General features: G+C 37.9%; 1 protein-coding gene across 1 annotated transcript in view; it reads right to left on the bottom strand.

Moving 5' to 3' along the window:
* LOC124286762 (tRNA (guanine-N(7)-)-methyltransferase non-catalytic subunit WDR4-like) overlaps nt 1–14,000 on the bottom strand; it is a 151,506-nt gene that overhangs the window by 133,044 nt on the left and 4,462 nt on the right. The window contains exon 3 of the mRNA XM_046723191.1: nt 5,395–5,469. Within this exon, the coding sequence (XP_046579147.1) occupies nt 5,395–5,469 (75 nt within the window). The remainder of the gene's footprint in view (nt 1–5,394; nt 5,470–14,000) is intronic.

The raw sequence follows: 14,000 nt of genomic DNA, 5'->3' as shown, positions 1-14,000 counted from the left end.
TTATACCCCTGGAAGTAACTTCTGTTTATTTGTTATACCCCTGGAAGTAACTTCTGTTTATTTGTTATACCCCTGGAAGTAACTTCTGCTTATTTGTTATACCCCAGGAAGTAACTTCTCTTCATTTGTTATACCCTGAAAGTAACTTCTGTTCATTTGTTATACCCCTGGAAGTAACTTCTGTTCATTTGTTATATCCTGGAAGTAACTTCCGTTCATTTGTTATACCCCTGGAAGTAACTTCTGTTTATTTGTTATAACCCTGGAAGTAACTTCTCTTCATTTGTTATACCCCTGGAAGTAACTTCTGTTTATTTGTTATACCCCTGGAAGTAACTTCTGTTTATTTGTTATACCCATGGATGTAACTTCTGTTCATTTGTTATACTCCTGGAAGTAACTTTTGTTTGTTTGTTATACCCCTGGAAGTAACTTCTGTTCATTTGTTATACCCCTGGAAGTAACTTCTGTTCATTTGTTATATCCCTGGAAGTAACTTCTGTTCATTTGTTATACCCCTGGACGTAACTTCTGTTTATTTGTTATACCCCTGGTAATTATTTTTGTTCATTTCATATATTCATGTTAGTAATTTCTGTACACTTATTGTCTCCTTGTATGTCATTTCTTCCCATTCGTCATATTTCTTAGTCATTTGTGCTTCTTTTGTTATTTCCATATCAGTCGTTTCTATTCATTTGTGATAGTTGTGTCTGTTCACCTTTTAAGGATTTATATTGAGAGAAACAAAGAAGTTTTCACAGGTAATGCTTAATAAAGGCTTCAGACTTTTGAAAAAGATATAGATTGCCTTCTACAAAAATGCATAGCTGTGCAGTGCTTTTACCAAGAATTTGTCTCATAGGTTTTTACTGAAAGAGACATAGTCTCCATACAAAATCATCCCACACTCATTGTTATCAAATGGTTGGTTTCTGTCATGTGTCATACCCTGTTAGCAAGATGAGGTGAGGTGAAATGGGGTTTTAACGTTGTACTTAAGAATATTTTGCTCACATGACGTGCATGCATGTGTATGTGTGGCTGCTTGTACTAGCCCAGTCCTTGTTTTACCCATTAATGCCGAATGCCAGGCAGAGAACAACAAGTACCATATTTTAACGTCTTTAGGTATGTCAGGCCAGGGGGACCTTCTGCTCTCTGGTCGGACACTCTAACCACTACACCATGGAGGCAGTCCTGTTAGTAAGATCTGGGTTGGTTTTTTTTTTAAAATAACTTCAGCTGCGACATCTATTCATTTGCAATTTGCATATCTGTGTTACAGTATTGTCTGTGAAAGCCTGGCCTAACAGATTCATTTATTTGCTTTAAAATTTCAAGATGTTTATTAATACCAACTCATGTCATGATATGAAGGATATGTAACAGATAAGATATTTAATACCATATTTCATTAACATAAAAGAAGTTTAACGGAATATTTCCTGGTAAAAAGGTATATTTATCTATCCATCAATATTCAATGTTTGTTGTTCAATGCCAAACACAGCAATATTCAATGTTTGTTATTCAATGCCACACACAGCAATATTCAATGTTTGTTGTTTAATGCCACACACAGCAATATTCAATGTTTGTTATTCAATGCCACACACAGCAATATTCAATGTTTGTTGTTAAATGCCACACACAGCAATATTCAATGTTTGTTGTTTAATGCCACACACAGCAATATTCAATGTTTGTTGTTCAATGCCACACACAGCAATATTCAATATCTGAAAGCAGCCAATAATCTGGACCAGAACATTGAGTGATTGACATCATGAGCTTTGATCCATCCAGACAGGATACACATCAACAAAGTCATACAATCCATCCAGACAGGATACACATCAACAAAGTCATACAATCCATCTAGGTCACAGACCTATACTGTTATCCTGATTCTCAGTGGATCCATCAAACAGAAAACACAAAAATACATAATATTATTTTCCGTTACATAAGATTTAACAGTTTGGAGCAGTCTCCATTTTATTAATTACATGTAATTATGTCTCAGATTACCTTAATCAAACAAAAAAAAAGAAAAAAATCAAAACATCTTTTAAAAAAATTATAAAATACAGATTCCATTTTTATAGTTTTTTAATACATTTGAAACACTCTACAGAAGAGTCTTCGTTCATTTTATGACCAACACCACGAATTTGTAATTATGAGATTTGAATAATCCCCCATACAGGTTATGGTCGTGAAATATACATTGTCTCGCCGAAAATAATCTGATTAGGCCTTCTCAAAACTAGTCACACATATCAACCCTACATGGCACGGCACGATGCCTTTGTCAGCTCTTTACTAATTACAGCTTGCCAGCCAGGAAGAAATCTCATCAAACCGTATCACTGAACACGGCAGCATTGTCAACGCTTTCCATCTAGGCCAAGTCAAGAAGCATGCGTTCCATGCATTCCGACTTACAGAAGAAGTAAGAATAGACAGAAGTGCCACACCCTTTCCTTGGTAGGAGACATATCTGTGCTCCTGGCATATGGGCCAAATGAAATTAACTATGATATTGACAAGGTATATCATGTGTGGTTCTGCCATTTCATCTTTAATGTGAACAGAAATAGAAACTAATGGACTGGCGTCTTTTAGCTAACAAATCTTTTTGTTCATTACTGAAAGTTATACGTGTATGTAATTTATTACATGTATATTTTTAAGATTCTGTCTCATCTATGACAAATGGATTTGTCTTCATAACAAAACTATATTTTAGCTTAGCAACTTTATTATGGAAATATATGTGATTTCTCATTTGCTGTAAACATGAATTTAGAATTTCACACTGACAATAAGTACATTGATTAAATCCTGGCAGAACTACATGGCATCCTTGAGTCTTTGAGGTTTGCTTCTATATATACTAAATCTTTGGTCAGCCAGGATATTAGACTTTTAACACTTGGGTATTGGGAAGGACCCTGGATTACTTCAGCCAATCAAATCAATACATATTGATTGCATGTATTCAATCAATAAATCAGGTATTCTTCCCCAAAATCACAAGACAACTACACAAGAAACAAATAAAGCAATAATTACTCAATTGTAAACCACACCCTTCAAATTGTAAATTTTCAAAATGTCAGGCAAATAAATTCAAATTTGAAAAGATACTGCTACATCAAAAATTCATCATCAAAATATATTTTCTCTAAAAGCTGTAAACTCCAAGAATTGAGGACTAGGGGAGCAACAACTGTCGAAACATTGGCTGCTGCGTTTAAGTTATTCCCAGTTTACAATTGTAGGTAATAATATTGTCCACAACGTCTTGAGAAAAGTCAATGAGAATAAAGATGAAATTATTCCCCTGTCGCAGCTGGGTGACTTGAAGTAGAATACAGACACGGGCACAATGTGATCCCCGCAACATATGGACGAGCATTGTCACAGGTGGGAGGCCCGGAACAGTGCTTGGCCTTTCGGTAAAGAAATACAACCATTCTCATTCAATAGGCTTCCAACAGCAGTTAAGGAGGCAACTCCGTCTTGACCAGTTTTAGTCCATTAATACCTTGGAGTATTTGCATTCTTTTATCCACAGTCCCACTCTCAAACTTTATATGTACATTTCTATGTTATTGATCCACCACAGCTTGACAATGGTTGGTGACGCATGTTTTGCATCATGCACGCGCCTGACTAACGGACGCAGAATCTACACCGAATATGCGAGCAAATATGCCTTATGTGGCTCTTGTTTGCAGAGTTCATAATTGTGAAAGTACCATAAACTGTCGACAAACGCTATGAGCATGGTGTACGGTTTTATCATCCATTTCCATCTTTGATCCCATTAAGTCCTACAAGATACATTTCATTCAACCGCCATGAAAGTGACAATGGTCCCCAGGTTTCAATATCTTGTTATACAGCACTCTTTCGCGATGTGTTCTAGAGTCCTAATGCCATGCTTTTGTGACAGGATTCTATTGGCTAGCATTCATGAAAAGCATAACTGAAAAACCTTATTGCCATGCTGATCCTGTGCTATTAAGAATTTTGTCATTAGAGAAAGCAAAACATTTAACCTGTATGTGTGAAAGGGTCCAAAGAATGTTAGAAGTACTGGCTTTGACAGAGAGTATCACGCCATAATCAGAAGGAAGGTGAAGTTAGCAGCTTGGGAACATTAATCATATGAATATACCACCATATAGAATACTCGGATCACATGAAAATATCATCACAAGACAATAATAACATATGGGTCTGCCCAAGTTAACATGAAAGAGGGGTGATTTTTCTTTAAAAGAAAAAGTAAAACAATTTTTGGGAGATCCATACAATATTTCTCAAAGCATCCATTTTGTGCTATCAGTTTGTTTGGGGCAGAACCTGAGTATAAATCTTTTTCTTCTGGCTTTTCTTTATAACCCTGCCACCTCAAAGAATAACAAAATCTCAGGCCCTTAGTCAGCAGAATATGTCACCATTAGAATGACAATCACATGAAAGTATTACAATAAGGGATCAGACACTTAATTTTTGTTGGAGATAACAAATATTTTCAGCCACCATATCAAGATATCCAGCGAACTGAGGGAGAGCACAACAAATTACTATTCAGAACAACAGCACGTCATGGAAGCCATTTCTTTTGGAGAGAGGGGTCAAGCTCTGGACAAATTTGTTGATCTCAACAACATGTGTTAAAAATTCTAGCTCAATCTTTCCTATGACTAACACAATATTTCTTTAGAGCTTGAATCAACAACCAATCAAAGCTCCAATTCTGGATGCGAGTAAGGCATGGATCTACATTCAAATTTACGGTCTTGTCTTAATGAGCCCTCAGTACATTTAACAGAATTATTAGATTTCTAAGCTGGAAAAGGTGTTTTTCTGATCACTGAGGCAGGGAGGTCGACCTCTTCTGCTGCAAGATGTCCTGGTTGTATCTGAGATGGGCACTAAAACGACTAGCCAAGTACTCATGACAACTGCATGTTCAATCATGATGGGGGGGAGATGGGGGTCTCTCCCTGGGGGTCTCTCTCTAGACTACCCCACTGCTGCTACATTGGAATAAAATATCTCATTTGAGGTTAAGCTATTTTGTCTTCAATTGTGCCAATTCGACACACTTTAGTCTGTTCGGACAGATCTTATATTTTGTTTATTACTATAGGCATGATACCAGTGTCTGTCCCCTCCATTAGACCATGGTGTGTGTGTGTGTGTGCGTGCGCTCATGCGTGCTCATGCGTGTGTGCATGTGTATCGAAAAGTTACATAAGATGAGAGGGGCCAGTAAACTTTGGTCCTGTCGCAATCAATCTCACCAGCCCCTGTCCCCTGTTATAACTCACCAGTCCCCCCAATACATAGTATCTTTTACGCCACACTTACCTGTCCTCGTCTTCCTCCTTCTTTCCTTCTGTCTGTCCCTCTGGGATCGTCACTGTTCTCCATCCTTCATACGTTCTGCAAGTACAAAGAGTGTACTACAGACAGAGTACGTACAATTCCCAATCTGTCTACCTATGTGTCAATACACATTCTGATACTTGTCTCCTGTATGTTTTTCCTTTCTTATTCGGGGTGGTGGGGTAGCCTAGTGGTTAAAGCGCGCTCACTCATCACACCAAAGCCCCTGGTTCAATTCCTAACATGGGTACAATGTCTGAAGCCCATTTCTGGTGTCCCCTGGCGTGATATTGCTGGAAAATTGCTAAAAGTGGCATAAAACTTAACTCACTCACTCACTCAGATGAAATTGTGTTGTTTCATCCTTCAGCAAGAGACATGACACACAACAAAAACTACTTCAGACAAATGAGTACAATGACACAAATCTTGTGTCAAGGTAACGATATCTGTTTTGATAACTGCCAATTCCCACTCTGGATTCTAATGATAAGAGAGTTAGGGTTAACAAGGCTTTGAACAGTTTCCAGCGATGTCTGTCGGCGTAATGTCGGCGATGTGAATGCCTTCACTGAAGCATCAGACATTTATGCTACAGGACACAAATGAATATTGCTGGGATGTTCCATGAAAAATTTCAGACTTTATAGTTCTTTAAGATTAATGATGAAGAGGGTACTGACATTACATCTTGACAGAAACTCATAAAAAACTATTTGACCAGGTGAGCTAAATGTGTGAGTAAGTTTGGTTTTATTCCGTATTTAGCAATATTCCAGCAATATCACGGCTAGGGACACCAGAAATGGGCTTCACACATTGTACCCATGTGGGGAATCGACTCTGGGTCTTCTGTGTGACGAGTGGACGCTTTAACCACTAGGCTACCCCACCGCCCCTGAGCTTCAAAATGAAATTCCTCCAAACTTGAGCACTACCATAACTTCAGCTTGGTCAACCCTGAAGCAATCATGGTGAGATTTTATGACTTTTCAAAAGCGCTGTATATGTAGATCAGGTTGCTATGGTTACAAGATAAATATTATATGCTAATGGCAAAAGCGTTGCTGTGCCTGAATAAGTTTTATATCCCCAAAGATTTAACCGTGTCAGCTGAACCTGACCCCATCTTTGCCTCCTTCACTCAAATCACCATTATGCCACATCAACCTTGTCAAATTTTAAAAATGTGTCGCGGAGGAGATAAAGACGAACAGAATCACACTTTGTATATCCTGGTGATGCATGATTACAGACGATCTATGCCAGATCTGTACATTCCATATTATTAATCTTGTAGCCAAAAAACCTCAGTCCATTTCAAAATTACCTTGTTTCCAATTTTTGTCTTAGTGTTTATAAATGTACACACACAAAATAGCCATCTTCCACACAGGGTAGCAGAAAGCACAGAACATAAACGGAGCATTTCCAAACTGACCAGAACATTTCAGAGTCTCCCTCATTCATTCTATTAGAAAAAGTATTAACTATTAAAACTTGTATTTCATACAGAAGTGCAGGAAAGTACTCATCTCAACCATTCAAATGATCATTATTACAGAGCTAACTAATTAATTGAGCACAGCATGTCAGACTATACTTGCTTTTCTTATTATATTCATATGGGGCCTATTATATTTCTAGTTTTACAGGACTGTCTCCGTGGTGTAGTGGTTAGAGCATCTGCCCGGAGAGAGGAAGGTCCCGGATTCAATCCCTCATCGCATCATACCAAAAGACGTTAAAATATTGTACTTGTTGGTCCCTGCCTGGCTCTCGGCATTAATGGGTACAACAAGGACTGGTCGGCTCGGAGTCAGTATAATGTGTATGAGTGGGGTATTCATGTTTCACTGCGGCATGGTATCTCAGTGAGCAAGCACTATAAAACCAGGTGAAGTCTGGGCTAGTACAAGCAGCCACACATACACATACACACGCATGCACGTCGTCATATAAGCGAAATATTCTTAAGTACAACGTTAAAACCCCATTTCACCTCACCACACCTCACGTTTTACAGATTTACCATTATCAAATAGAAACAATAAACTGGAACTCTGGTATAATTTTGACACAGATAAGCTTTGTGTTTTTAAGACCATAATGAGCAGTCAAGATAAATGTCTCCCGACTGTAAATAATTGAGCTCTTTCTATAAAACCAGTACAAATTCTATTTCTGCAAAATTTATGGTAGACACGGCTGTAATTCTGAAAAAAGCTTGGGCTCATAGAAAAAGGGTCATATTCCAGTTTTGGGCAATTTTAAGTTCTCTCTGGCAGAACCCGATTTCAATTTTCCCCTAACATGCACCAAGTGAAGCCTTCTGAATATGATTATGGCCCCCAAAAAATTTATGTCAGTATTCATTCTATGAACATTCAGATACTCAAAATGAAATTATTTCAGCTAATGTTATTCTCAAGAGTAAAAGCATATGTACTTGTCACAAGCAGCCCTTGGAGCAAGGGTGGCCAATTCACCGAAGATGATGCAGTTTGCTTTACACAGTTGTGTCCCTTAGGTGACCCAGCATCTAATTACCATTGGTTTGTATCTTGGTTAATTCAGATAATATTTCTTGGTTTCACAGAGTGAGTGAGTGAGTGAGTTTGGTTCTACGCTGCTGTTAGCAATATCATGGCAGGGTACACCAGAAATGGGCTTCACACATTGTACCCATGTGGGGAATCGAACCCGGGTCTTCAGCATGATGAATGAATGCTTTAACCACTAGGCTACCCCACCACCCCTTGGTTTCCCAGAAGTAGCACTGAGTATATATAAATAATTTCAACATCACATTATTTCAAAAGAGCAGCTTAAATGTTTTATGCATGGTAAAAGAGTTTTACAACTAAGTCAATAAATAACACCATAATCTGATAATGATCAGCAGCACTTTGATCAGTAATATAAAATTAAATACAAGAAATTTCAAAATTAAAAAAACATCCTTAGTGGTTTAGGATGGCTTCACAACTTGCCGATTGGGTTCATAGACTAATGCAATGTTATATTGACTTGTGCTTTACTGTCGGAGTGAGTGAGTGAGTTAGTGAGTATGGTTTAACGCTGCTTTTAGCAATATTCCAGCAATATCATGGCAGGAGACACCAGAAATGGGTTTCACACATTGTACCCATGTTGGGGAATCTAACCCGGGTCTTCGGCGTGGCAAGCCAACACTTTAACCACTAGGCTACCCACAGTCCCCCTCTTTACTGTCCGACAAATCAATATTTCCACAATCAATTTCTAGGCGAGGTAGGGTTACGTCATAACTAAAATAATATTGTTTTAACATTACATCAACTTTATGAACTGCTCCCTGAATACATTTCATATTATGTTTGGTCTGTCATAAATAAACTATAAAGTGACAAATGTTTTGTGAATAATAAACCAAAAAGGATGCAAATTGTTAAGCATGCACAATAATCTGTGGTATGGCTTATGAAGCAAATTTTATCAGATTATCATGACATCACTGCATCTGCTTCATTATCTTTGAGTGAGTGAGTGAGTGAGTGAGTGAGTGAGTGAGTGAGTGAGTGAGTCAGTGAGTGAGTGAGTGAGTGAGTGAGTGAGTGAGTGAGTGAGTGAGTGAGTGAGTGAGTGAGTGAGTGAGTGAGTGAGTGAGTGAGTGAGTGAGTGAGTGAGTGAGTTGAGTAACTCAACACAGCAAATTGAGACACCTGGACAATGGGTACAACAAGGACTGGTCAGCTTGGAGTCAGTATAATGTGTCTGAGTGGGGTATTCATGCTTCACTGCGGCATGGTATCTCAGTGGGCTAGCACTATAAAACCAGCTTCAGTCTGGGCTAGTACAAGCAGCCACACATACACATACACACGCATGCACGTCGTCATATGAGCGAAATATGCTTAACTGCAACGTTAAACCCCATTTCACCTCACCTCACCATTTCCCTGTCTCTCAAGGAATACTCCCTTCAACTAAAAAATGTCTGCTTTTCAATGAGAACTAATAGCTATGTCAGCTAATGTCTTTGAAAATGTCCACAAAATATAGAACATTTGTGACAATGACATATTTGTTCTACCTGAGGTATGAAATCAGAGTAGCTCTGAGACAGACATTTTATCTTTCTTTAAATGCTGTTGTTTACATGCAATTGCAAGAACAATGCACCAAAACATTCACTTTCTAAGCGCAAATACCAAAATATAATTGCTTGAGCTGAAACATCAAACACATAAAATATTCAGGACTAGGCATGTCATATTTTTGTGAGCACATGGCACTTTTGCCTTGAGACATAACAGAGGGGACAAAAACAAAATGTTTTAAAATAGAATGATATTTTTCAACTAGAGAACGTCTTTAATATAAACACTAGCATAACTGAGGTGGCAGCATCATAATTATAATGACTTTCATCATAAGGAACATCACAGTCTAGTCTTACTCTGCGACTCCACCCTACATCCGCCTTCATGAGATTTCATATGTGTCAAAATATAGCTTTAATATGATGCTGTGTGAAAGATGGCTTCCTTGCAGTATGCTGGCACCAGTGTTTGGCAGCCTTGGTAAGTTTGGACTTAATCTAGCAGATTGTCTGTTTGGCGCCAAATGAAGGGTTCCGTGAATAGGTTGCCAGTAGTTCTTGAAAAATACCATGGTATAAAGCACACATGTGAGTGAGTGAGTGAGTGAGTGAGTGAGTGAGTGAGTGAGTGAGTGAGTGAGTGAGTGAGTGAGTGAGTGAGTGAGTGAGTGAGTGAGTGAGTGAGTGAGTGAGTGTGAGTGAGTGAGTGAGTGAGTGAGTGAGTGAGTGAGTGAGTGAGTGAGTGAGTGAGTGAGTGAGTGAGTGAGTGAGTGAGTGAGTGCAGAATGCTACGTCAGCAACTTTTTCAATCTAACTGACAAACAATATATTCAGAATAAATTTAATATGACCATTTTATTTGATGATTGGTGTCTCCTGAATCAGGTTGTTGAATCACAAACATACGTGTCACCTCACAGGTACAGAAACTGCTGAGTGAGTGACACACATCCTATATCAGCAATATTGCAGTTTGATATTCTAGTTTAAGATGATTGCTTTATCAAACATTAAACATTAAAACTGTCTCAATTAACTGAGTGATAAATTAGTAAGACACTGTTTGATAGTTATGAATAATTCCTCAGAAATATTTGTATGAAATTTACCTCAAAGGTTTGAATATTTTTGTCATATAGTGAGTGAGTGAGTGAGTGAGTGAGTGAGTGAGTGAGTGAGTGAGTGAGTGAGTGAGTGAGTGAGTGAGTGAGTGAGTGAGTGAGTGAGTGAGTGAGTGAGTGAGTGAGTGAGTGAGTGAGTGAGTGAGTTGGGTTTTACGCTGCTTTTAGCAATATTCCAGCAATATCACAGCAGGGGACACCAGAAACGGGCTTCACACAGTGTACCAATGTAGAGAATCGAACCTGGGTCTTCAGATTGACGACCGAACCACTGGGCTACCCCACCAGCCCTTTTTTCATGCAACTGACTACAATGTTAAATAACACTCAATAATTATATACAAATTAAACAAAAAGATAGCAAAATTTTACAATTGTTTAGATACTAAGAACATGATTTAGTCTTATTCTACCATATTTGATATACCAAATGTTCATATTTGAATATTAATATTACAATTTACATATCAACATTAGCCAGAGGTCCCGAGGAGATATGTATATACATTAAATATGCACAACAAATCACCAGTACCTGATTAATTTAGAGCGTCCCGCATAAAAGTATACACATGAAATGTTTCATAGAAAACAACATTATAATGACTGACTGACTGACTGACTGACTGAGTTCAGTTTTACGCCGCTTTTAGCAATATTCCAGCATTATCACGGTGGGGGACACCAGAAATGGGCTTCACACATTGTACCCATGTGGGGAATCGAACCCGGGTCTTCGGCGTGATGAGCCAACACTTTAACCACTAGGCTACCCCACTGCCCCAACAGTATAATGACTATGCCATTATCAATGTAGTCTTTTCAGTTTGCATCCCTGTATGTCTTTACAGATCTTTATTTACTGATTGAATACAGGCATCATGCACACATTAACTTTACAACAGCGAGGGATGCATAAACAGGGGCAACATCTCGCTTATTGCAACTTATATGTATCGATGTTTCAAGCTGATGCAACATGTGACACACTTGGGGCAGCATGTGGACAGATATAAATTAGACGTCACCTGAAGCTGAATTTTAAGCAGGAGTAGGTTTGAGAATTTTAACGCATTGATTTAAATTTACCAGTAGGTTGGTCCAATGGAGTAAAACTGTACAACGCCCAGAGACAACAAATGAACGAAAACACAGTGAATGCACAGGAGCTATAATCATCTGGAGCACTGGTCTAGAATTAACAGCAAAGTTCCCGTCATTATTTAAATGTTTAGTGCAACCTTGTTAATCAGGAATCCTCTAATCCAGAAACCCTCCTTTCCAAATCCTTAAACTTGGAAAATCAAACTTTTTACAATGGAAATTATCTGTTAAATTTTACGATTTTACTGTAAAGGTTCAGCAAACCCGACAATCATTGGTGGAATTATTACAAAATTTTGGAATTAGCTGTAATTTAAACTAGATACTGACCTTGCTGAAATCATTATATACAAGTTCATTATCAGTTAATAATTTGGGATGAGAATGTCTATGGACTATGATGTGAATGAGTGAGTGAGTGATTGAGTAGCAAAATCACGGCGGGGACACCAGAAATGGGCTTCACACGTTGTACCCATGTGGGGAATCGAACCCAGGTCTTCGACGTCACAAGCAAACGCTTTGACCACTAAGCTACCCTACCGCCCAGTCTATGACGAGGCTGGTTTCACAAAATTATTTATCTACATCAAAAGCCCATATTTAAGCTTACACCTCCATATATGCATAAACATATTAAGTCAATTCTTAAACAATACCATTTTTAAAGAAATTAATGAAGACACAAGCGACAACTCTGTGTACTGTATAATATGGCCAAGTCCTAACAATTTACCATGAAAAAGACAAACCACCAAAGAGAACCTCCTCATGAATATAAACATTATTTTGACCATGTTTGTTAGTCGGTCATTGTAATCAAATCATGGCAATCATTGTCCCATGTAACACTTACTCTAAGGTTGAGTAGCCACAGAATCTCTTAATTGCCACTAATTATACAGCCAGATATTAATCCCTCGATGAGCTTCCTTGATTAACCCGTATCTGGATTAATGGTCAGTCATCCCGAACAAGCTAAGCAACTGTTGTTATAATTATAGGAATGTTTATGTTAATGATTTAATCCTGGTCATATGGCCATGGCTATTTAGCCTTGGTCAGATGTAGACACAGATTAAATGAATAAGAAGTGTTTACTGCCTAGGGTTAGACAAGGTGCTCCAGCCCACCACCATGTGCAGACCTGACACAGGGTTGTAGTGTGAGTGAGAGAATAGGGTTTTACACCGCTTTTAGCAATATTCCAGCAATATCACGGCGGGGGACACCAGAAATGGGCTTCACACATTGTACCCATGTGGGAAATCTAACCCGGGTCTTCAGCGTGACAAGTGAACGCTACCCCACCACCCCCACATGGTTGTACCTGTTTTAAGAGGCTGTAAAAGTATGGAGTCTAGCTTGTAAAGTGTAGCTCGAACTCCAAGTCAGAGAGACAATATCTATTTGACTATTTGACCAAGGATTGACTGGACCTGGACAATCTATTTCCTCTCACAAATCAGTATAATAATACAAATTACACTTTTACTATTCACACAAAAAATGTTTTCTAAAAAAGCACAACAAAAGATATACTACAAAACCTGCATCGAGATATTTTTATCTCAGAATTTACCAACTGTGGATCAGCTGTATATCATGGGTTTTGCTTTAACAGCTTTATTTGTTGATAATTAGTCCTGTGTAATTTTCTTATCCTTCATTTATAAATGAGTTATTTCCTGATTGAGAACAAGCTGTTGTACCAAGCTACTTGTACACTGACTTCCTTTACCATCTATGTCAGTAGATTGTCACGTAATGACTATTATCTAGCGATTTATCAAGAATTTCTCGGGTACTGATAATCTGTCCAGGTCTGAAAAAAGGTACAAATCCCAAACCAGAACTAAAAATATATTCCAGGGTAGGTTATCAATACAATATATATAGTTTTATCACTGCAAGGAAAATTTAAATGAATAGTATGACCAATAAAGAGAAAAAGAATTAATTGATTTCATTCAATGCAAAGTAAAGAAAATGTGAATTTTGAAAAATATGGACTTTACAAATCAGAATTAAGTATACTTAGTTTAAACCCAAGATAAGTCTCTGTTATTAGCTGGAATTACCAGACCAAAACCTTTTTCACTAAATTCTTAGTTCAGTTCAGTTGAGCAGATAAAGATGCAGCTTCCCTACATTAAAGTATCACATGAGGTGTTAACATATGGACAAAACGCTATAATTATTTCAGAAATAATAATACCTACATTTGTTAGATTTATCTGTTGTTCTTTAAGAAGTTATTTCACCTTGTTGCCAAGTGT

This window comes from Haliotis rubra, unplaced genomic scaffold (assembly GCF_003918875.1).
Source record: "Haliotis rubra isolate DU_JTF1 unplaced genomic scaffold, ASM391887v1 Scf390, whole genome shotgun sequence".
Taxonomy (NCBI): domain Eukaryota; kingdom Metazoa; phylum Mollusca; class Gastropoda; order Lepetellida; family Haliotidae; genus Haliotis; species Haliotis rubra.
Note: the sequence above shows the minus strand (reverse complement) of the source record. Positions and strands in the feature narration are given on the sequence as shown.